General features: G+C 40.6%; 1 protein-coding gene across 1 annotated transcript; it reads right to left on the bottom strand.

Annotated features, from left to right (window-relative positions):
• Nucleotides 1-8165: 8165 nt before the first annotated feature.
• Mrpl15 (mitochondrial ribosomal protein L15) lies at nt 8166-25756 on the bottom strand. The gene is made up of 5 exons (XM_076924439.1): nt 25574-25756; nt 24278-24432; nt 23330-23495; nt 10984-11107; nt 8166-10379 (listed from the first exon to the last, which is right to left on the bottom strand). The coding sequence occupies exons 1-5, from the start codon at nt 25676-25678 to the stop codon at nt 10042-10044; spliced, it is 888 nt and encodes a 295-aa protein (XP_076780554.1). The 5' UTR covers nt 25679-25756; the 3' UTR covers nt 8166-10041.
• Nucleotides 25757-25824: the final 68 nt, after the last annotated feature.

Raw genomic sequence — 25824 nt, 5'->3', positions numbered from 1 at the left:
TCTAAGCATACCCATAACTTAAATGCATAAGTTTAAGGCAATCGCATTCATATAAAGCTTTACATTATATTATTATGTATAAAACAATGTTTAAATGTGGAATTTTCCACCAACAGCATCACAGCAGCAGCTTTCAACAAGTTTCAGGCTTTGGAATGTGTCATAGTATTTCAGACCTACAGGTTAGGGATGTTTACACTTATTTCCAAACGTAGTGGCACATGCCTTTAATCCCAGCACTTAGGAGGCAGAAGAATCTCTGTGGGTCTGAGGCCAGCCTAGCCTACATAGCTATTTCCAGTCCATCCAGATCACAAAGTGAGATAAGAGAAGAGGAGAGAAAGGGGTGGGGCATGTTAAGAGCGTGTACACCTGCCGTCTCAGCTGCTCAGGAAGCTAATGTGGAAGGAGCTCCATCGGCCCAGAGAGCATAGCAAGACTCAAAGAAAAAACAGAGGTGGCATTGGGAAAAAGAAACAAGGAGAATCTTTTTTTCCAGAGCGCAGTCCACTTCTCCCTACTTGCCTGTCAACACATTCCTTTTCCACTCACGTTTCCACAGGCAAGTATGCTGCTCTCTTGGCCGTCTCTACAACTGGGAAGCACCTTCAAAGATGTGACCTTGCGGAGAGCAAAGTGGTACATGTCATTGATAGAGCACTCAGGAGGCAAAGGCAAGCCTCTGTGAGTTTGAACCCAGCCTGTTCTATGTAGTCAGCCAGGGTTACAGTGAGACCTTGCCTCCATCAAAAAATGAATCTACATTTCTTGACAGCTTTTGTGTGATGTGCTGCTGTCTTGACTCTACCTGTAGTGGGAGGAGCTTTTAAAGGAGTGGGGTGGTGGTGGCACACGCCTTTAATCCCAGCAGGCCGATTTCCGAGTTCGAGGCCAGCCTGGTCTACAGAGTGAGTTCCAGGACAGCCAGGACTACACAGAGAAACCCTGTCTCGAAAAATCAAAAAAACCAAAAAAAAAAAAAAAAAAAAACCCACAGCCACACCCTTCCAAATGGGAAGAACCTTGAGAACACAGGCACACCCTTCCCAGTGGGAAAAACCTTGAGAACATAGCCACGCCCTTCTCAATGGGAGGAGCTTCTTGAATACAGCCACGCCCTTCCCAAATGGTCTGAGGGTTTTCTAGTTTGTTTTCACCCGGAAGCAGCAAATATTTGTGGGTGTCCTCTTATATCAATAGAAAGACAGCTAAGTACTCGCATTCCCTGGTAAGTGGTCATCTGCCCACTGGAGCTCATTGCAAGATCTCCTCAGGGAAAAGTCAATGATGGATGGTCAGGGGCTCCAAATAGCCCCCAGAAGCCTGTGGTGGGACCGAGGCCATTTAGAGATCATACGATGAACTTAGGTCTAGGCCTGACATATTGGCAGTCATTAAAAATCAGTTATTTGTTTTTTAAACAAACAAATAAAAAAACCAACAACAACAACAAAAAAAACTTTTTCGAGAAGTCGCACTATGTAGCTCTGGCTTTCCTGGATCTCACTATTAGACTAGAATGGTCTCAAACTCACAAGAGATCGACCCCTCTCTGCCATAACATCTTCTCTTGACAGTGAGATCTCTTGGTAAGTGTCCATGTCCAGTGACACAGAGCTGAGACCCAGAGAGGCTCAGCAAGTTACAACACACAGGTCACATTCCTTATGGTTCAATGAGAATGTCTGAATAACCTTTGTCTTTCTTCACTTTCTCCACCTCTCACAAGTTAGTGTGGTTATTACATACACACTGTACTTAGTAGCCTGAAACAGCCCTGTTGGTTTTCTTTTGTGTTATAGGATGGAACACTACGTTTTAATTATGATCTTGATACTACTACATGCGTCTCACGCTGAGAGAGCCAGGCAGGAGGTGGAAAAGGGTTCTCCCCAGAACAGGAAGTAGAACAAAGCTGGGCATGCTTTCCCATTCCTACACGAGGCAGTAGAAAGCAGCACAAGGCCCTGACTCTGCTAAGTGAGGTGTCACCAGACTGGAAACCTTTATGTCACTGTCTTGGATACCTTGTTGAATCCAATGTTTTTAACCCAAACACTGCGGTTCTCCTTACCTTCCATCCACATTTGATAAAGTTTGATATTTCTCTCATTTTTTTTCTTCTAGTTTTTGAAAGGAGAACATTTGTTTTGCAACAGATTGATGAAATCCTCAGAACCAGCCCATGCTACACAGTAGCTACCCTCTTGGCTCTGGGTGCTGTTCTTTCTGGGAATCCATATCTAGATCTGAACAGTTTCTAAGTGCCTCTTTAGCCCAGGCCTGGCAGTTCATCCTAGTTCTGTGTTCTCTGGTGTTTGGCACAGTTACCATGCTTCCCACAAGTCTACTCCTTCTGAAGATAGTAAACCTTAGAGCCACAAGCTTGGCACATGCGTGTTATTTCACTGCTTGGCAAACAATAGCCTCCCCTTCGCCATCTTGCTTCTGCAGATGCGACCAAACAACCAGAAGAAACTTGGTATTTCTGAAGGAACTATCCAGGACTACATTTGAAATCTCAGTGTGGTAAGTCCAAGTTTACAGAGACCACAGTTCAGCACAGGCGCAGTGCCCACACGCACCAGGCAGCAAGGAAACAAGAGCAGGAGTCACTCATCCCAGATTCCACTGTTGTAACGTCACATGTAGATTTGAACCTGGCTTTGGGACAAAAGATGTAAGGATTTTAAATTTTGTAAGTTACTGTCAAGTCATACTTAAGGTTGAGCAAAACCATATAGGAGAACACGCAGCCAGTTTTCATCCACCTGGAGCTTTGATACCAGGTTTAATATGGGCATGCCTCTTCCTGTGTGGAGCAGTCCCTGACTGGACCTCTCATTTCTCCCTCAGTGTTCTAATCATCCACAGTCGTAGGTAATTTGCAACAGGAACCCCAGGTTCTTCTTGAAAACTGAGGGGAGCCAACAGGGTGTTCCATCAGCTGGGTGGTAGAAATGAGGACACTTGTGCTTGACACAAGCTCAGAAAACTGCCACTAAAACCTGGAGATAAGAGTGTGTGAGCACTTTCAACCTTCCTTCTGCAACCTGACAAGAGGCTGGAGCCAGGATGGCGGTGCTTGGCCTGAGGCACAGGAATAAGGCTGGCGGTGGTTGCCACTGTTGCTGTCCTGCTGCGGCTCTTACTGGACGTTCCCTGTAGCTGTAGGCCTGAGGGCTCAATTTATACATTTGTTTATTCTAAAGGAAAGAACAGGAAGGCCATTTTTACCAGTGACCTTGAGTGGATGTCTTTGATGATGTTTAATAGGCTGAAGATTCAGCAGTTTATTTATATCATTATAAAATGATGCCATCCTTTTTGGATTTTTCACATCTCTTTAATAAGTGTGTTTCCTGAAATTAGTCACACACACACACACACACACACACACACACACACAGAGTTTAAAGCAGGTGTTTTTCAGTTCGACTTACTTATTCTTATTGTGGCTTCATCCTGACCAATAAAACAAAATGTGCGATATTATTCTCAAATATTTACCTGAACTTGTAATCTACTGTTTCAGGGCTTTTGTCTTTTTGTTTTATGTTGTTTGTTTTAATGGTTTTTATCTTAATGGTGACATTTTTTAACCTTTTTCTCCATAATACTGTATAAAGCAGAATTTGAATGTTATATGTCACATTTTTTAATCTTCTAATCTCATTCTTTAAAAAGCAAAATGTTTTGTCACATTTAAGAATATTATTTACAGAAAAAAAATACAGGCTGGGTGTGGTAGCATGAACCTTTGATCCCAGCACTTAGGAGGCAGAGGCAGGCAGATCCCTGAGCTCAGTGTGGTCTACAGAATGAGTTCCAGGACAGTCCTGTTACAATGAGAAAGAAATCTTGTCTCAAAAACAAACAAACCAAACCAATTACAGCAGTGCAAACAGCCTGAGAAATTTTAGGAAACAGTGCCACCTAGTGGCCTCGCGCGGCACTGCAGGAATGTTAGCTTGGTTCCGTGTCCCCTCACTATGCAGACCAGGGGGAACTTAGAGAACCACTTGCCTGTGCTTCCCAAATATTGTGATTAAAGGACAGAGCCACCATGCCCAGCTTCCTGCCCTACTTTTGAAACAACCCTAAGAGTAAAATTTCTGAATTCTATCTTGCCTCTTAGTGACTGGCATAGATCAAATTATAAAGAGTGTTGACCCTTTTGGTCTGAGGAGATCACTGAACTATCCAGGAGTGAAGCCAGGCAAGTGGGTGCTGAAACTCACCTCCAGCTCTATCAGTTCCCCAGGAGACGCCGGTAGCCAGCATTAGCATCTCTTCTGCGACTCGGCTACCTAAGGAAGGGAAGCGTTCTTCCCTGGATATTTCCTTTTAACTCTTTTTTAATGTATTACGTGTGGTTATGATGTGGGAGAAGTGCCTTGACACACACATGGAGGCCACATGGAGTTGACCTCTGCTTCCACCTTCTACGTGGGCTCCAGGAATTGAACTCAGATCGATAGGCCTGCCTGGAAAACAGCTTTATGCACTGAGCCATTTCATCAGCCCTGTATAGTTAGATGATGAATGTCAGTCAGGCTCAGGAAAGCGTATTTGTAATTGTAGCCCTCTAGAAACAGAGAATTAAGTCCAAGCCCAGCTTAGGGTATGTAGAGTTTTTCAGAAAGAAAGGAAAGAAAGGAAAGAAAGGAAAGAAAGGAAAGAAAGGAAGAAAGGAAGAAAGGAAGAAAGGAAGAAAGAAAGAAAGAAAGAAAGAAAGAAAGAAAGAAAGAAAGAAAGGAGAAAAAAGAAGAGAAAAGAAGAAAAAGAAAAGTCCTGTGCTTAACGGAAATCCCTTTCATTAGCACAGTGATCCATATATCTCACCTCTCATGCTGGTCACCAACTAGAGAAATACTGTTATTCACACAATTTCACTAGCAAGGCAACTGCAGTTCAACTGTACTCCTGGCTAACTTGGCTTATGCATCAAGGCTCAACCCCTTCAAAACTTTCCTTAAACCACACTGCTTCTATGTTTAACACTGGCTTGTGAGTGTACACTCTGACTTCACTCTGTGTGTATAAGCTATCAGGTAGAGCTTGTCAGCTATGTTATCCTTAACATGCTTAGAAATACCATAATATCCCACTAGGAAACTTGAGACCATCAACATCTAAAACAAAGTTGATGGATATGTATTAATTTTTCTGATTTTTCTGAGGGAATCGAAGAAAGTCGGTGTGAAAGCAGTTGCTACAACTTGGAATTTGGCTGTCTTCTTTCATCTTTTTGTGGTCACCATCTACTCCAGAACTTGGGTTTGTTCTACCAGACCTAGGTTCTAATCCCTTTGAAAATTACTTCAGATTCTGTCCATTGAATGTCAGTGGTTTGGTTCTCCTAGTGTCTGGACCTCTGAGGCAACGGCCTAATTTCAATGTCTCTGGCATTGTGCCTTGTGTGTATGTGTGTGCCCTTGAGAACAGTTGAATGTAGAAACTCATGAATATTTAATATTATTCATCAGACCTAGAATTTCCCTGAAGAATGCTTGCATTTGGCCACCAGGGGGAAGTCTTGCCAACTTGAAATGAGGATTTCATCTTGGGAAATTCCAATTCTTCCCCTGCAGAAACCCTTTGAGTTGGAAAGCATGTCTTCTGAATCCAGCCTGTACTTTAACTTTGCCAAGATTTGGAAGCAAGAACATCAAGCCTAGAGGATGACTATGCAGTCCTGTTAGATACATGAAGCAGCCTTAACCCTAACCTTAAACAAAATCCCTTGGTAACCCTTTCAAGTTTGTGTGTGCGTGTGTGTATACATACAAACATACATACATGTGTGTGTGCAATTACCAGCTTATAAATAAAAAATTCAAACAAAAATTCTGTTATTTAAAATTAGTTTACTTTTAAATAAAAAATGAAAACTTTTAAAAAATAATTCAATTTGATTAATAAAAATTTAAATTCTTTAAAAAGTATTTTGGAGAAGGGAGTACATGTCTGTACATATGTGGGTAAATGCACCCATTTGCAGGTGTGCACAAAACAAATGAGGATGTCTGGTGTCTACTAGAATTTTCTCACTTTTATTTCCTGCGGACAGCCTCTTTCTCACTAGGCTGGTGACCCCCAAGCCCCAGATCATCCTGGATTCACGTTCCACAGTGCTAGAGTTACAGGCATGTGCAATAATGGCTGACTTTTTATGTAGGTGCTGGGTGTTCAAACTCAGGTCCTCATTCTTGCACAGAAAGCTCTCTTAACTTTTATGAGTCACCGCCTTGGCCCATAAAGTTTATTGTCACTGTTGTTACTGTAAGGTCCCAGACTGATTTTCCATGTGCATATTCTTTATACAGTGAAAGCTTAGAATGTATTGCCAAACATGAAATTCAAACCCTCAATGCTTACAAATCTTTAAAAGATATGTGAATCTTAATTTTAATTGATAAGACTAAAACCACCTATATATACAGAGAAACGCAGCACCCAAATCTGAAACAACTGGCACCTTTTCTTCCCTTTTGTAGTTTTGTTCAATAGACAGAATTCTTAGATCTAATAACCTTAAATCTCTACCTCTTGATTGCACTATCTTCTTCAAACAGATAAGGTGCTTATAGAATTAGTAGGGGCCTGGAGGAAGGCTCTTCAAGTAAAGGCCAAGCCTGATGACTTGAGTTTGATCTCCAGAATGAAGGTGGTGGAAGAAGAGAACCAACTCACATTGGCTGTCCTCTAATTGTCAAGTGTATGTCTTTTGTAGCATGCATGAACACACACAAACTATATAAATGCTTTTTAAAGAAAAAAAAAAGAAGTTATTGGGTCTTGAAGGTTTTGCAAAGCAAACCAGTGATCAAGTCAGAAACTCTACCCTCAGGTTCAGCCTCTGCGATGCTGTCTCTTCAAAATGTATTTTTAAGCTCCTGCTAAAAATAATCTAAAGTCTATCGTGCATCTTCTCATTAGTAAGACTTAAGAATGACTTACAGAAGGCTAAACACAGACTATATGTAAATCCTAAGAGGGAAGGAAGTAGCATCTATAGGATGGCAGCTACATAAGGACCAGAAGAGACACTAACTCACCAATACCCCTAAAGGCCTATGAAGCAGGCCATGTGCTACATGCTTTACAAACACTAGTGACTTTCATAATAATTGTTCTAATTTTATATCAATTTGACAGTCATCTGAAATGAAGGAATCTCAATTAAGAAAACGCCTCCCCGAGATCCAGCTGTAAGCAAGCCTGTAGGACATTTTCTTAATTAGTGATTGATGGAGGAGGACACAGCCCACTGTGGGTGGTGCCGTCCCTGGGCTGGTGATCCTGGGTTCTATAAGAAAGCAGGCTGATAAGCCATGAGGAGCAAGTCAGCAAGCAGCGCCCTCCATGGTCTCTACAGATCCTGCCCTGACTGAGTTCTCATCGTGGCTTCCTTCCTTGATCAACAGTACAATGGAAGTGTAAGCCAAATAATCCCCTTCCTTCCCAACTTGCTGATTATAGTACAAGTCATGGTGCTGATCACAGTAGTAAAATCCCTAACATAATCTGTATTTTAAAATAACAAAATTTTTATTTTACTCTCCATTTCACAGATGGTGAAACTGAGGCAGAGAATAAATTGCAATGCCAAAGTCCCAAATCTAGCCCTGCTTTAAGTCCTAGCCAAGTGTTCCATCCAAATGGCTCTGCAGCTCCAGGCATGTAACAGGCAAAGCTATACAATGTAGTGGTCGGTGTCACTGGGACTCACACTAACCTCAGAGCCCACTCTCCTCCACCCTAGGTAATATGAGTAGTACTGGTCCCACCTGATACTTTCCGATCTAGGAAGAACCTTCTACTTCCCAAAGAATAGTGACTTACATTTAATAAAAAAAAACAGGGACTCAGATCATAGCAAAATTTCCCTTTTAGTTTAGAAATGGGGTGTGGGGGCAGATGCAGGCACACATGGAGACCAGATGCTGGCCAGATATCTTTTCCCAATGGCTTTTTTAAAAATCTGATATGTATGAGTATCTTGCCTGGCGCCCATGGAAATCAGAAGAGAGCATCAGGTCCCCTGGAATTGGAATTGGGAAAACAGATGGTTGTGAGCTACCATGCGGGCGCTGAGAATTGTATTTGGGTCCTCTGTAAGAACCAAGTGCTCATAACTGCTAAGCCAACTGTTTAGCTCATTGTTTGTTTGGGTTTTTTTTTTTTTTTTTTGATATAAGGTTTCTTATTTATTGACCCTGAGGTTCACTATTTAGCTAAACTGGCTGGCCACTGAGCCTGGAAGGATCTGACCAGTCTTCTGATGCCCATGCACACAGTGCCAAGCTCATACATGGCTCACACAGGCTTTAGAGTTTAAACTTCAATGCTTTGCCCATCTATCCCTGGACTCTAAACTGTTTGTTGTTTGCTTTGGCTTTTGCAGATAGGGTCTCACTTTGTAGACCAGGTTGGCCTTAAACTCAAGAGGTCCACCTGCCTTTCTGCCTTCTGGGTGCTGGGATTAAAACTGTGCATAACTAACTGTGCCTGGCATTAAAAATTGTTTTACAACACAAATTAACTCAAGTTTTTTAGAGCTTGGCCACCAAAGCCATGTATTCTGAGAGCAGCTGAGGCCACATTCCAGAAAGGACAGATCTACACTGAAGGCTTCTTGTTTTTAAAGGTAGATTCTCAAGGGATATACTGGTACAGCCTCCTGGTCCTCTCCCTATGACCTTGTGAATGGCACAGGGATAGAGTAGCCCAGACGAGCTTTATGGAAAGTGTTGTTTTGGCTGAGAATGAGCTGTGAGGTTACAATATCTCAACCCGGATACAGCTGTTTGTGACAAAGCCCGTGTCACCAAATAAACACTGGCCAGCATTCTCCTTCACCAGACATCTGTTTCCTGTTTTTACTCTTCCCTTTATCACTCTATTCCAATTTCCTTCCACCTGTATGCCACCAAAGACAACCAATGTGAAGAAAGACCATGTTTGGCTGTCAGCTCTCCTATGTGAGGTAGTAATTCTGCTTGAAGGAATGGGGGAGGGGAGTCCAAGGACCCTCAAAGGACACTCTGATGGAAGGCTGCAATGTGGTCTCCCCTTAGGTGACTAATTTCCTCTCACTTCCTGTAAAGAAGTTTTCCTGTCAATGCAGCGTCTCTGAGACCTACAGTTGTAAACTGCAGCACAAAAGGAAAGCCTCTTACACAATAAGGCAAGGCAACAGAGCTTACCCAGGGCTACAGCATACCCCATAGTTACAATACAGGATGTGTTCATGTAAGGAGACTGATTTCTATACAGACAGGCTATGGACAAAGTTCTCTTCAGATCAAGGAAGCATCTGTGTCAGTCAGGTGCCGAACCTGAAGCTGGAGCCAAAGGGCAGTGTCATCCAATATGTACAGCACTGGTCCAACCTCTAAACTGCAAAGAAGGGTAGGAAAGAGATTCTGCAGTCTGTTATACACTCCTGTTACTTCAGACTGACTGTACTTCAGATTAAGGAAGATGAAATAAGTTGTCTGATGCACCCCACTTTTAACAACATAAGGCCAACAAATCCCCAAACAGCAAAGTGCTCCCAGGCCTACTAATCAATCTCTGCCCTGCACTCTGACAAAATAGAAAATGTAGGCAAGAAAAGACCATGAAAAGATGGACAGTGAGGAAATACGTTTTAAACTATTTAAATTCAGGCTGGGCAGAGGTGGCACAATCCTTTAACCCCAGCAGAAGCAGGTGAAACTGTGTGAGTGCCAGGGCTACACCCAGAAACCATGTATCAAAACACACTGCCCCATCTCCAGCAAAGAAAGGTGATTTTAAGTAAGTTTTTTTCTTTTTAATCACCTTTCTAAAAACTAGCACTGTTTGAATTGTTCAAACATACACCTTCAAAGGCTCAATCCCTCCATGAAGCTTTTGCCGCCCATTATTTAAGATGGAAAAAGAACACGAGATTTAACCACAGGGAAGGCTGGTACCAATCCCAAGGCTCTAAGACCCACAAGAATCCATGCAGCCCGTCTGGCTCACAAGTCTGATTTACTAGAAAGCAGTTCAGGAGCTGTAATACTTGAGAAGATTCTCATCTGTAGGTTTTAGAATTTTCTTATCTGCCATATTCACCACCCAGCCAGGAGCAAGACCAAAGAAAATCTGCCTTGGATCCTTCCGAGTGCTGAGCATTCTGAAGAGCTCGTCTTTCGTGATGTCAGGAAGAACATAGCCGTACTTCATGGCGAGCTCAAGTCTTGCTTCAGGAAACTTGGCAGGGTCGGCCAGGTAGCCCCGGTTTTTTGCATCTGTGTAATAGGGCACCAGCACCTCGGGTGGAAGCATTCTTTTTGGAATGGGTTGTCCCCGAAGAAAGAATGGAACAGGCTTGCACAGAATTTCTAAAAAGATATTTTTAGAAAGAGATGTAAATACTGCCTCTATAAGTAGTAACTGTTACATGTTTTTTAGTTGTTGATTTTTAAACTTCCCAAGATGAGAACTGAATTCCAAGAACTTTTTAGTAAAACAGGCTTAAGTAAGCAAAATGGAAGCAATTCTTTTCACGTTTTTCACTTTCTTATTCTCAGGGAGGGGCTTTCACATGTGCTGTGCTGCATGTGGAGAGATCTGGGGACAACTGTCAGGAGTCAGCACTCCTTCCACCATGGGCTCAAACTCAGGTCAGGCTTGCACAACCTGAGTGCTTCCTACTGAACTATCTAGGGATCTGGGGAAAAAGTCATTATTAATAAAAAAGGAAGATGAAAAAGAAGTAAGAAAGAGAAACAATATTTAAGCTAATGCCCCCTGGAAGTTTTTAAGATTTTGTTTGTTTGTTTAGTTTTATTTCTGTGTACACATTGATGTCTCCATGAAGATATGTGCATTTTGCTTACCTAAGTCACAGAAGGGCAGCTGTGAGCCCTGCCGAAGCACGAAAGGCCAACCAACACAGTAAGCAATACAAGATAAAGATAGAGAAACTGACCAGAGAATACTTACCTAGACTTCGTGGGTCATAGAAGGCTGTAGTAACAACACCGCCATTTTTTTCAATTGCAGCAATGGCTAATTCTGAAGCCAACTGCACCTCAATATTAACTTTTGCTTCAAAAGTATCAGCACCCTGTCATGTTTATAAAAAAAAAAAAAAAAAAAAAAAAAAAAAAAAAAAAAAGCCTGTTAGTAAATAGCTTAGCTGAGAGCAAATCAGCACAAACGTCTGTTCTCAGCTGTGCTTCCCTCCAAAGCACTGCAATTCTCTAACTTCCTTTGCTTAGGGCTCTCCACTGTGCCTTGCCCACTCTCAAGCCCTGCAGGTAGGAATGACAGCGTCATCCATTCCCCATACTCTATCAGTAGTAAGCCATTCAATCCTAGCAGTCCTAAACTAGGATTATTACTGTACCGAATTCAGATGGGGGCAATGAGGCATATGGGCTGACAAGTAATTCCTAAGACAAAGTCAGGATGCTAATCCAGAGTTGGGATTTTTCCTTTTCCATGCTGAGGCTAGAACCCTAAGGTCTTCCCTTCTCCCTAGCACCATAGGTGATCTTTCAAAATATGTATTTATATCCTTGTGCATGTGCGTGGGGGCGGGGGTGTTAATTACAGCACGCACGTGCACAGTCAGAAGACAATGCTGTGGTTCTCCCTTTTCACCTTTACATGGATTCTAGGGATTAAACACATGTCTCTAGGTCAAATGGCCTTCACCCATGAAGCCACTTTACCAGCCCATCTCTATTCTTACTCATAAGATTATGCTACATTATATAGACTAAAAATAAATCATCCTGAGACTGGAGAGACGGTGCAGCAGTTAAGAGTCCTGGCTGCTCTTGGAGAGGATCCAGATTTACTTTCCAGCACCCACATGGTAGCTCATACCCATTTGTACCTCCAGTTCCAGGAGATCCAATGCCTGTGCCTCTTCTGACCTCTCCAGGTACTAGGCACATACGGGGTGCACAGACATATATGTAAGTAAGAGACACGTACACATAAGACATGTTTAAAATTTTAATAATAAAACAAAAACAAATCTTCCTTATCCCTAAGTAAGCAAAAAGAGGTTTTAGAGGAGCAGCCTGGAAAGCAAAATACCTGACAATAGTGAAGGATTGGTTGTCTTTAAGAAAAGGGGAAAGCCATTCTGCATTCGCTGTCAACCTTATTATACTATTTTTCCCTAGACTGTTTAACACTAGAGATGAAGCAATGGGCTTCTTCAAGTCCTGTCACGCTCGATATGCTAATTGCTCTCTAACTTCAGAACAGATTGCTTCTGCCATTTTAGTATGGGTGAAACTAGTTCCCAATCTGATTCCTTTCATTATAAACATTTCATATATTTGAAAATATTCTATTAATTGTAGGATGTAGTTTCTTACTTTTTATATTTGATAGAAGTGTACATTTATAATCAATACACTTTCAATTCAGAATTAGGGACTTGATTATTAATGCGGTTTTGTTTCTTTTTTTTTAATTACTACTCTGTAGGCTACTTAACATCTGGTTTCAGTATTTTAAATATTATAAACTGCATTTTTAGGGAGGTCTATGAGTCAAGTTCCATGTATTTTCCTTGAGAATATATATTCCCAAATAATTCTGTGCTTACTAATCACAGCATTTACCTACTATTTACTTACAAATTTAAACTCAGAAAAGACAATGGACAAGCTATAAGTGTGTGTGTACATTTATTCAACCATTGCCCCAGGGTATAATTTTCAGAATAATGTCTGCTAGCATAATACATGCATACCTGAAGCGTGATGAGACATGCAGTTTCTATACTGCCAAGGTCATGGATTTTTCTAGGAAGTAGAAATATATCTTTTTCTTTACACATCCAGAGTAAAATATTGAGGCTCAATCACGTCTTTGATATTGCTTTTCCAAACACAGCCCTCTGTGATTTGATTAGGGTTTGTTTTGTTTTTTTGTTTTAGGACAGGGTTCCAAGTACAGCCAAAGCTGGCCTAGAACTCATACATAGCTCATGGTAGTCTTAAACATCCAGCCACACTCCTGCAGTGGTTTCTCAAGTATTGGGATTACAAGTATGATTTACCACATCTACCCGGAAAATTCTTAAGTTCACAGTCTCAAAGGAATTTAAAAGGTTCTTCCATCAACATATGCTTCCCTCTAGTGGACACTAAGTTACCTACTCAGCTATGTAGTTAATTTGCTTATGAACTGTTGTTCAATTCATATAACAGCATTTTTTACTAAAGCTGAAACAGGATTTAATTAATTCCATAAATATTAAGTAACTGCCGGGCAGTGGTGGAGCACACCTTTAATCCCAGCACTTGGGAGGCAGAGGCAGGCGGATTTCTGAGTTCGAGGTCAGCCTGGGCTACAGAGTGAGTTCCAGGACAGCCAGGGCTACACAGAGAAACCCTGTCTCGAAAAACCAAAATAAATAAATAAATAAATTATATATATATATATATATATATATATATATATATATAAAATAAAGTAACTTTCAGAGCTAAGATCAACACCACTGAAACTGTAACAAAGTTCTTATCAGCCCAAGGCTTAGGTGACAGTGAAAAAGATGACATGTAAGTGTAGTTTTGGACAAATATTAAGAAAAATTATTTGGGGCTGGAGCAGTTTCCCGGCCGATCTGCTCCCCTCTGGAAACTGAGTCCAGAGGCACCCTAGGGAGAGCACGGATCGCAGAACTGCAGAGGTACCCAAGAGAGGTCAAGGACCTTAGAGCTGCAGGCATCCTAGAGAGGACACTGCCCACAGAGCTGTAGAGCAGGGGACACCATATCCTGAAGCATCCTAGAGGAGCAACTACATTCAGAACAGCAAACACCTAGTTGGTCTACCACTGTGGAGACACCATATCCTGAAATATCCTAGAGGAGCCACTGTACCCAGAGCAGCTGGAGCTCAGGATCATAAAGTCAGCCAGACCCTGAGGAGTTTTGACATAACCAAGATAACTGGAAAGGCAGACTCCAATCAGAACCAGTGAGTGCGAGTAGCACTACAGCTAACCAAATGGTGAAAGGCAAGCATAAGAATATAAACAACAGAAACCAAAGTTACTTGGCATCACCAGAACCCAGTTCCCCCACCATAGCAAGTCCGGAACACCACATCATACCAGAAAAGCAGGATTCAGAATTAAAATCACTTCTCATGAAGATGATGGAGGACTTAAAAAAGGATATAAATAACACTCTCAAAGAATTTGAGGAGAACGCAGGTAAACAGGTAGAAGCCCTTAAAGAAATGCAAGAAAACAAAGCCAAACAAGTAAAGGAATTACACAAAACGGTCCAGGATCTAAAAATTGAAGTAGAAACAATAAAGAAATCTCAAAGGGAGACTACCCTGGAGATAGAAAACCTAGGAAAAAGATCAGGAGTCATAGACACAAGCATCACCAACAGAATACAAGAGATAGAAGAGAGAATCTCATTCGCAGAAGATACCATGGAAAACATAGACACAACGGTCAAAGAAAATGAAATGTAAACAACTCCTAACACAAAACATCCAGGAAATCCAGGACACAATGAGAAGACCAAACATAAGGATAATAGGTATAGATAAAGGTGAAGACTCCCAACTTAAAGGGCCAGTAAATATCTTCAACAAAATTATAGAGGAAAATTTCCCTAACCTAAAGAGATGTCCTTAAATATACAAGAAGCCTACAGAACCCCAAACAGACTAGATCAAAAAAGAAATACATCCCGTCACATAATAATCAAAACATCAAATATACAAAACAAAGAGAAGATACTAAAAGCAGTAAGGGAAAAAGGCAAAGTAACATATAAAGGCAGACCTATAAGAATTACACCAGATTTCTCACCAGAGACTATAAAAGCCAGAAGATCCTGGACTAATATCATACAGGCCCTAAGAGAACACAAATGCCAACCCAGACTAATATACCCAGCAAAACTCTCAATCAATATTGACTGAGAAACCAAAATATTCCATGACAAATCCAAGTTTACACAATATCTTGCCACAAATCCAGCACTTCAAAGGATAATTGGTGGAAAACTCCAACACAAGGAGGGAAACTACAACCTAGAAAAAGCAAGAAAGTAATCTTCCAACAACCCTAAAAGAAGGTAGCTATACAAACATAACTCTACTGCCAATAACAAAAATAATAGGAAACAACATTCATTTTTCCTTAATATCTCTTAATATCAATGGAATCAATTCTCCAATAAAAAGACAGACTATCAGATTGGATACATAAACAGGACCCAACATTTTGCTGCATACAGGAAACGCACCTTTGTGAAAAAGACAGACACTACCTCAGAGTAAAAGGTTGGAAAACAATCTTCCAAGCAAATGGTCCCAAGAAACAAGCGGGAGTAGCGATTCTAATATCAAATAAAATTGTTTTTCAACCAAAAGTAATCAAAAAAGATAAAGAAGGACACTTCATATTCATCAAAGGAAAAATGTACCAAAAGGAACTTGCAATCCTGAACATCTATGCTCCAAATGCAAGGGCACCCACATACATAAAAGAAACTTTACTAAAGCTTAAAGCATATATTGCACCTCACACTATAATAGTGGGAGATTTCAACACTCCACTCTCAGCTATGGACAGATCATGGAAACAGAAACTAAACCAAGACACAATGAAACTAACAGAAGTTATGAACCAATTGGACTTAACTGACATCTATAGAACATTTCATCCTAAAACAAAAGAATATACCTTCTTCTCAGCACCTCATGGTACCTTCTCCAAAATAGACCATATAATTGGTCACAAAACAGGCCTCAACAGATACAAAAAGATTGAAATAATCCCTTGTACCCTATCAGACCACCATGGACTAAGACTCGTCTTTGACTTGGACAAAAACAATGGAAAGCCCACATACATGTGGAAACTGAACAATGCTCTACTCAATGGTAACTTGGTCAAGGAAGAAATAAAGAAAGAAATTAAAGATTTTTTAGATTTAAATGAAATGAGGACACATCATAAGTCAAGGAAGAAAGAAAGAAAGAAATTAAAGACTTTTTAGAATTAAATGAAAATGAGGACACATCATATCAAAACTTGTGGGACTCACTGAAAGCAGTACTAAGAGGAAAAATCATAGCTCTAAGTGCCCACAAAAAGAAAATAGAAAGAGCATACATTAACAACTTGACAGCCCACCTGAAAGCGTTAGAACAAAAAGAAGCTAATATACCCAAGTGGAGTAGAAGGCAGGAAATAATCAAACTCAGGGCTGAAATCAACCAAGTTGAAACAGAAAGAACTATACAAAATATCAACAAAACCAGGAGCTGGTTCTTTGAGAAAATCAACAAGATAGATAAACCCTTAGCCAGACTAACCAAAGGGTGCAGAGACAGTACTCAAAGTAATAAAATCAGAACTGAAAAGGGAGACATAACAACAGAAACAGAGGAAATTAAAAAAATCATCAGATCCTACTACAAAGGCCTATACTCAACAAAATTGGAAAATCTGGATGAAATGGACAATTTTCTAGATAGATACCAGGTACCAAAGTTAAACGAGGAGCAGATAAACAATCTAAACAGCCTCATAACTCCTAAAGAAATAGAAGCAGTCATTAAAAATCTCCCCACCAAAAAAAGTCCGGGGCCAGATGGTTTCAGTGCAGAATTCTATCAGACCTTCCAGGAAGACATAATACCAATTCTCTGCAAACTATTCCACAAAACAGAAACAGAAGGAACACTACCCAATTCGTTCTATGAAGCTACAATTACACTCATACCTAAGCCTCACAAAGACCCAACAAAGAAGGAGAACTACAGACCAATCTCTCTTATGAATATTAATGCAAAAATACTCAATAAAATTCTCGAAAACCAAATCCAACAACACATCAAAGCAATCATCCATCATGATCAAGTAGGCTTTATCCCAGAAATTCAGGGATGATTCAATATTCAGGAATCCATCAATGTAATCCACTACATAAATAAATTCAAAGAAAAAAAACCACATGATCATCTCACTAGATGCTGAAAAAGCATTTGACAAAATTCAACATCCCTTCATGTTAAAAGTCTTGGAAAGGTTAGGAATTCAAGGTCCATACCTAAACATAGTAAAAGCAATATACAGCAAGCCAGTAGCCAACATCAAACTAAGTGGAGAGAAACTTGAAGCAATCCCACTAAGATCAGGAACTAGACAAGGCTGCCCACTCTCACCCTACCTATTCGATATAGTACTGGAAGTCCTAGCTAGAACAATTAGACAACAAAAGGAAGTCAAAGGGATACAAATAGGAAAGTAAGAAGTCAAAATTTCACTATTTGCAGATGATATGATAGTATACTTAAGTGACCTTAAAACTTCCACCAGAGAACTCCTAAACCTGATAAACAACTTCAGCAAAGTGGCTGGATATAAAATCAACTCAAACAAATCAGTAGCTTTCCTATACTCAAAAGATAAACAGGCTGAGAAAGAAATTAGGGAAATGACACCCTTCACAATAGTTACAAATAATATAAAATATCTTGGAGTGAATCTAACCAAGCAAGTGAAAGATCTGTATGACAAGAACTTCAAGTCTCTGAAGAAAGAAATAGAAGACCTCAGAAGATGGAAAGATCTCCCATGCTCCTGGATTGGCAGGATTAATTTAGTAAAAATGGCCATCCTGCCAAAAGCAATCTATACATTCAATGCAATCCCCATCAAAATTCCAAATCAATTCTTCATAGAGATAGAAAGAGCAATCTGCAAATTTATTTGGAACAACAAAAAACCCAGACTAGAGAGAACTATTCTCAACAACAAAAGAACCTCTGGGGGAAATCACCGTTCCTGACCTCAAACTATACTACAGGGCAATAGTAATAATAGCATGGTATTGGTACAGAGTCAAGCATGAAGATCAATGGAATAGAATTGAAGATCCAGAAATGAGCCCACACACCTATGGTTACTTGATCTTTGACAAAGGAGCTAAAACCATCCAGTGGAAAAAGGACAGCATTTTCAGCAAATGCTGCTGGTTCAACTGGAGGTCAACATGTAGAAGGGTGCAAATCAATTCATTCATATCTCCTTGTACAAAGCTCAAATCCAAGTGGATAAAAGATCTTCACTTAAAACCAGATACACTGAAACTAATAGAAGAGAAGGTGGGAAAGACCCTTGAATACCTAGGCACAGGGGATAAGTTCCTGAACAGAACACCAATGGCTTATGCTCTAAGATCAAGAATTGACAAATGGGACCTCATCAAATTGCAAAGCTTCTGTAAGGCAAAGGACACTGTCAATAAGACAAATCGGCAACCAACAGATTGGGAAAAGATCTTAACCAATCCTACATCCGATACAGGGCTAATATCCAAAATATACAAAGAACTCAAGAAATTATACTCCAGACAACCATATAACCCTATTAAAAATGGGGTACAGAGCTAAACAAAGAATTCTCAACTGAGGAAACTCGAATGGCTGAGAAGCACCTTAAGAAATGCTCAATATCCTTAGTCATCAGGGAAATGCAAATCAAAACAACCCGAGATACCACCTCACACCAGTCAGAATGGCTAAAATCAAAATCTCAGGTGATAGTAGATGCTGGCAAGGATGTGGAGAAAGAGGAACATTCCTCCATTGTTGGTGGGATTGCAAGCTGGTACAACCACTCTGGAAATCAGTCTGGCGGTTCCTCAGAAAACTGGACATAGCATTACCTGAGGATCCAGCTATACCACTCCTAGGCATATACCCAGAAGATGCTCCAACATATAACAAGGACATATGCTCCACTATGTTCATAGCAGCCTTATTTATAATAGCCAGAAGCTGGAAAGAACCCAGATGTCCCTCAACAGAGGAATGGATACAAAAAATGTGGTACATCTACACAATGGAGTATTACTCAGCTATTAAAAATAATGAATTCGAGAAATTTTTAGGTAAATGGATGGATGTAGAAATTATCATCCTGAGTGAGTTAACCCAATCACAAAAGAACACACATGGTATTTACTCGCTGTTAGCTTGGAATAACGAAGACTCAACCCACAGACCACATGAAGCTCATGAAGAAGGAAGACCAAGAGGGGATGCCTCAGTTCTACTTAGAACGAGTAACAAAAATACTCAAGGGGCAAATATGGAAACAAAACATGGGACAGAAACTGAAGGAGGGGCCATCAGGAAACCATTCCACCTGGGTATTCATCCCATGTACAGTCACCTAAGCTAAACACTGATGTGGATGGCTGGAAGTGCATGCTGTCAGGAACATGATATAGCTGTCTCCTTAGAGGTCTGCCAAAGACTAACACATTCAGAGGAGAATGCTCACAGTTAACCACTGATATGATCAGGGGTTTCCCAATGGAGAACTTAGAGAGAAGACTGAAGGAGCAGAAAGGGTTTGTGACCCCAGAAGGAAAGCAACAATACCAAACAACCAGAGCCCCCCAGGGTCTAAACCACCAGCCTGGGAACACATAGGGAGGGACCCATGACTCCAGCGGTATACGTAGGGGAGGATGGCCTTGTCAGGCATAGGTGGGGGAGGAGTTTCTTGGTTCCAAAAAAAATAAATAAATAAACAAATAAACACAAGGGGGGGAATGTGAGGGGGTAGTGGGGGGGGGTAGGTGCAGGCACTGCCTCATAGAAGCATGAGGAGGGGGGATGGGATAGGAGGTTTCTGGGTGGTAGGAGGAAGTGGGGTAAGGGGATAAAATCTGAAATGTAAATATTACAACCAATTTTAAAAAGGGAAAAAAAAAGAAAAGTTGTTAGAATCAACATCTCTGATGTCCTGGAATCCCATCTGGATGCAGTGAAGACACAGTATCAGAGGCTTATCAATTTACTCTTCCCCTCCACCCCTCTTCTAATATCTCAACACCCTTAATCAGCTTGAAGAAGCTAATGAAGAGACAGCTCCACTATTCCTTGGGCTTAGGGACTAAGGTGGTTAATATTGGTCTGTCTTTCTAGGGAAAAACAGTGGTTTTGTCGAAACAGCGAGGATTAGCTAGGACTTATTGCATAGCCATAATCTATTGGTAGAAACTTGTATAATTAATATAAAGATGAAGTTATAATTTCTTAAATGGTACAAAATTTACTTTGACTTCAAATTTAAGGTTTTCATTGGTATGATATAAAAGTGAGATGAATATTGATACTCTCATGGGCATTGTGCCTGTATAACACATTTAGGAATACAAGGCCTAGACCCAGTCCTTCTTTAACTTTTTAAACTGATTTGGGACAGTTAGCCTATGAGTTAAGGGACTATAGCAAATTCATGGCTTGGAGTTTATTGTTAGGGTGTTTTCCATATTTTATTTAGAAATAGCTGAGAGGAGTTAACAGACAACAGTCCAGGTTACCTTACATGGATAGTTGGTTTTCAATACGTCAGAAGTCCATAGAATTGACGTTACAAATATTTATATAATAATGTTCATTTTGATTAGAGACCTGTCTGCTCTTGACAGCTTCCTGTCATGGATTCTAAGAAGAAATTGAGCATCCTTAGAGATACTCCAGTTGTGCGGTGACAGCCACTAGGCAAGAATTGCCTCTTTCCATCTACAGACAAATTACTGTCCAGAAAAGGACACACATGCAGAATAGTCAACTGATTATATCTGCCTACACAGAGTAATCAGCCCTTAATAATTCTGCATCACTAAGGTCTGTCAGATGATCCTGGACCAGAAGGCTGAAGATTTGATGCTCCAACATTCGGTAGTATAGGGACTGTCCAGGTGTTCAGCGGTCTCTATAAATTGGCTAAGTTTTAGAAGCTATGTTTAGTGCTTCCCATAATTTCAGTTAACTCAGTCATTCTGGATTTCTGATGGGGTTGAGAACTTATAGTCTCATAGCCAATCCTGGCTATTTACTTTGGGAGAACAGATCTGCGTGGATGGTTTTCAGCTGACATTCATTCTAAAGCGCCCCCCACCCCCCCCCCCCAAAAAAAGCCAGGATCAAAACTAAGTGTTTTAGTTAGGAGAGATGACAGAGGTTCTGGTTATTCAACAAAATGATGGACTGGGTATTAGGACTATCTTGTACCTCACTGGTACAATTAGGAGTAAGTATGCTCTAATTGTATTTTGAGAGAAAAGTTTTATTTTAACAGGAAGGGTGATATGTAGGAGGAGCTAAGGGGGAAGGAGTACCGAGAGGAAGAGAAGGAGTAAGGAGAGGAGAAGAAGGAGAGAAGAAGCTAGGTGATGAGAGAGAGAAAGAGAAGGTGGGGCATGGAGGCAGATGTCCAGGTGTCGCCACCAGTCAAAGATAGCTGATATATCTAGGTTGGGTATTGGGTTACACTAACTTATAAAGCCTTTGAGTAACATTTTAAAAAAAATGTATAAAAGCAAAAAGGAAAAGGGGGCATGGGACAGGGGTTTTTTTAGGGAGGGGAAATGGGGAAAGGGGATGGCATCTGAAATGTAAATAAAAAAATAAAATAAATATAAAAAAAATAAAATGTATGTTCACATCTATACAAAAAAAAAGAAAGAAAGAAAGAAAGAAAGAAAGAAAGAAAGAAAGAAAGAAAGAAAAGAAAAGAAAAGAAAAAAAGAAAAATTATTTGGGAGGATGGAGAGGTGGTTAATGGCACTGGCTGCTCTTCCAGAGGCCAAAGTTTTATTCTCAGCACCCATACGGTGGCTCAGAACCATCTCTTGGGGATAAAAAGCTTCAGCTGGCTTCAGGTATACACATGGTACATAAACATACATGCAGGCAAAACACTCAAATATAAAATAAAAACAATGTAAAGAAAAATACTTTGGGTAGGAAAAGGCAGACACAGAGTGTGCTTCTAAGAGAGGGAACAAGGCCACGGGCTGCACTTGAGCTCCTGGTTAACTCCTGCCAAATTTACAATGTAGTAAACTATTTTTTAAGGGTAAAGTTAGGTGAACAGGTCCAAGATGGATGGAGCACACATGCTTGTCACCTCAGCACTCAACACGAAAAGGCAGGGGTCAACCAGGTCTATACCGTGAGTTTCAAATCAGCCTGCCAGAGCTATCCCATCTTACACAACAAATTAATTCCAGAAAGATCTTCCTTGAGGCCTAGAGAATTAGAGGCTAAGAGCTCCTGATGCTCTGGAGGTTGGGGTTTGGTTTCTATTACCCACACAGTGGCTCACAACTACCTTTAACTCCAGTTTCAGGGGATCTAATGTCGTCTTTTGAACTCAGTGGGTACATACATTATACATAAACATATAGACAAAACCCTTATATACATAAAGCAATCTAAAAAAATTATTTTAAATTTAATTGAACTTCCTGATATATTGACAGGTGAAACTAAAAAAAAAAGGAAAAAAGCTGTACAGACCCACAGACTGAGCTATGCTCTGAATGTATGTCAACCTTCTAAAACCACAGCGAGTGTGAACTAGGATTTTGGATTTGTATTTTATTTTTATTTAGTCTATATGTATGTATATTGTGTTCACGAATGTCTGTACCCCATGTGTATGCAATTCCCATCGAGACCAGCAAAGAGTGAAAGATCTCCTGGGACTGCAGTTACAGTTTTGAGTACCACATGGATACTGACACTTGAACCCAGGTCCTCCAACAGTCAGTGTCTTTGACCACTCATCTATCTCTCCAGTCCCCAAGAAGGGGTCTTGATTAAGCAGTCTCTCAGCTCCGCCTTTCACAGTTTTTGTTACTGGTTGTACCATCCACAAGTCGTAAGTCTTTCTGCAGAGCTAGGAATCAAACCAAGACGCTATACAGTCTGGAACTGCATCTCCAGCACTTCTTAGGTTTAAATTGTGTCAAGTAGCATGCTGAGGTCTCATGTTGCTCCACCCCATCCTTCCCAGACATGAATCCCATCTTATTATATCACGTTCACACTTTATACAGTACCCATCCATTAGTCTGAATAGTATCACAATGCTGTGTACAGGTATTCCTTATCTTACTTAATGAAGGCCCCAGTGTACAACAGAGCAGTGATGCTGACAGTTTTGATATGACAAGAAGAAACAAAGTGTGTACCTGAAGTAGAGAGATGAAAGTTCTCCATTTAATAAAGAGTCATGACTTAAGGCTACTAAGAACTATAGCAATTCCTTTCTAACCTCCCACTATGTCTAACTTATAAATTAATCTTTATTACAGGTCTGTATGAAAAGAAGAAAATAGTGTCTCTACAGTTTAGTGATGTCCACAGTGAAGCATCTATGTGATATGTGTAGATAATGACAAGGGACTACTGAGTATGGCAAGGTACCTATATAGTACCGAACAACAAAACAAACAAAACTCCAATCTAGAGTTACCTCTTCAACCAGCTGGACCCCATAATCTCTTTTAAGTGGCTGGATGGTCACACCTCTCCCATTCACAAGCTGGGTTAAGTCAATAGGTTGAGTTGGATCAACTCGACCTAAATCAATGAGATACTGTAGTCTCCTGAGACTCAAAGGCTGATACTGGTGCCTGAAACTGCAAAACGAAATATAACAATTAGTAAACACCAAGTAACCTTCCTCTAGCCTCTTCAAATCAGCACGCCATCCAATGTTTTCCTTCACAATTTCTAATCGTCTAAAATAAACTTATAAGCACAATACAAACACATAATAAAACAACGGTGCTTCCTTTGTTCCACAAAAAAATTTTACGTCTCTAAATATTTGCTACATTCATGCACACAAGTAACTCACAGAAGTTTAACTCAAAATAACATCATAGAATAAAAATGGTCGCTACTACATGTACCATATACATATTATATATACATATGTATTATATATATTATATGTAATATGTATATATACATAATATATGGGGTGTTTGTGTATATGCATATATTTAAATATATCTATTTCTCAAATATATACATGCTTAAAAAGGTTATATATATATATATAAATAAAAATATATATGGCAAGATACATTTCGTTACATATATAATATGTATGTATTATATATTATATATACATGGAAAGATACATACACATTTTTAAATTGCTAATCATCTCAGGAATTACGACAGCAAGCATCAGCATTTTGTAGGTCTGAGTAGAAGATCTATGTGAATGTGCTTCTCTGGGAGCAACACACACAGTGATACACACAATATAGGTTAAGTTATATTACTAAAAATTATTCAAAGGAACAGTACCATAAGTTTGCTTCTACATAACCATAAGGTTTCTACCAAATTACTTATGTAATTCTTAGTAGAAATTAGGATTTGTACTTCAAAAGAAAAGCAACCTTACCTATGTCCTTCATTAAATCCATATTTTGGGATTCGAATGTAAAATGGAGTCTGCCCTCCCTCAAAGCCCAACCTTGGCCGGGTTCCTCTCTGCCTTTCTCCTTTATGGCCTCTGCCACACTTTCTACCTCTTCTCTGATCTCTTGGACGTCTTTCCTACAAGAAAAAGTGAATGTTAGGAGCTTCAGATACATTTCTGAAAACTGTGTTTCACCTCACAGCATATTCCATATTAATGCCCTTTATTCATCGAACAAGAGCTAAGGCACTGTGTGCCAAGCTCCGCTCTAGCTGCTTGCTCTTCTTTCCACTCCACCAACGTAGTTCTCTCAGAATGTAACCAATCCTAGTCACCAAGATACAAGGTGAAACACAAGACAAACTTCTAAGGATGGGATGGGATCCAACAGGGGTAACAGCTCTACAATAAGCTCGGTCCCTGTAGTGAGTGCTACCTGGTAGGCTGAGGCAGGAGGAGTCAAAGTTCAAGGCCTGCCTGAGCTACAAAAAAGGTCAAGGCCAGAAACCCCCAATTTACCGAAACTCTGTCTCTGAATAAAGCCAAAATGGGGCTTGAGAGATATTAAAAGTCTTATTTTTAAATTAATTGTAAATACGTAATTATATCACATATGGCTCCATTTTGTGCTTAGGGACGCATTCTAAATTCCTAAAAGATAAGCTCCTGGCAACTCTGACTTCTTGTCCCCCTCCACAGAATTGTAAAACTGTTGTGAAATGATTAACTGCTTCGGTAAAGCTCCTCATGCAGCTATAATTTCCACAGAAACGAAGTAACTGTGACCTGTCTTCCAAAGCCCTCCGCCTCCCTCCCCCTTTAACCTGAGCCTACCGGATCTGAGTATGGCAGGACCATAACATAAAAAATCGACTAATTACAACAGGATAGAGTCGGGTAGTCTTTCGATAATTTCTAACTCCGTAACAGCTTTCCCTTAATTTACTTTGTCAACACCCAAAAGCAGTATATTGAGTCACAGTAAGAGCCGGCGGACAACAGCTTTTCTAGTAGCACGCCTGGGTTGCACACTGGACAGCTGAAGTGTAGCAAATCCATTACAATTTTTATAACGATGACAGGAACTTGCTAAGCACTTCAGTTTAAACGCAATTTTGGACGAATTATTCCGCAGAACCCGAGTGTGTGCCCCTCTGTCTGCTTAGCATCTTTATGCTTTAATACTGGGCGCACACGGAAGGGAGGCAGGCGCCCACACGCGTCCTTCGCCAGCGCGACTCGGCCTTTGCACTCCCCGCACCGCCCCCAAGCATTTACCCGTTTTCTGGAGTTGAGACTGGGCTTCAGGTTGGACAGGCTCACTCGTGGCAAGGACCGTAGCAGGTCCAGGCTGGTCCCGCAGCTGCGCGCCGTGCCAGCCATGACCCACCGTCTTTTCAAGGACGCCCGGGAGGCGGATTAGGCTCCGCGTTGCTTTACGGCCCCCTGTCGCGCTGCAGAGAGCCGTGCCGCCCCGCCCCTGTCGTGCTGCAGAGCGACTGCATCCGCGGTCGGCAGCCCTGTCTTGC

Source organism: Arvicanthis niloticus, chromosome 25, assembly GCF_011762505.2.
Source record: "Arvicanthis niloticus isolate mArvNil1 chromosome 25, mArvNil1.pat.X, whole genome shotgun sequence".
In the NCBI taxonomy this organism is placed as follows: Eukaryota; Metazoa; Chordata; class Mammalia; order Rodentia; family Muridae; genus Arvicanthis; species Arvicanthis niloticus.
This window is presented reverse-complemented; position numbering and strand designations above follow the sequence as displayed.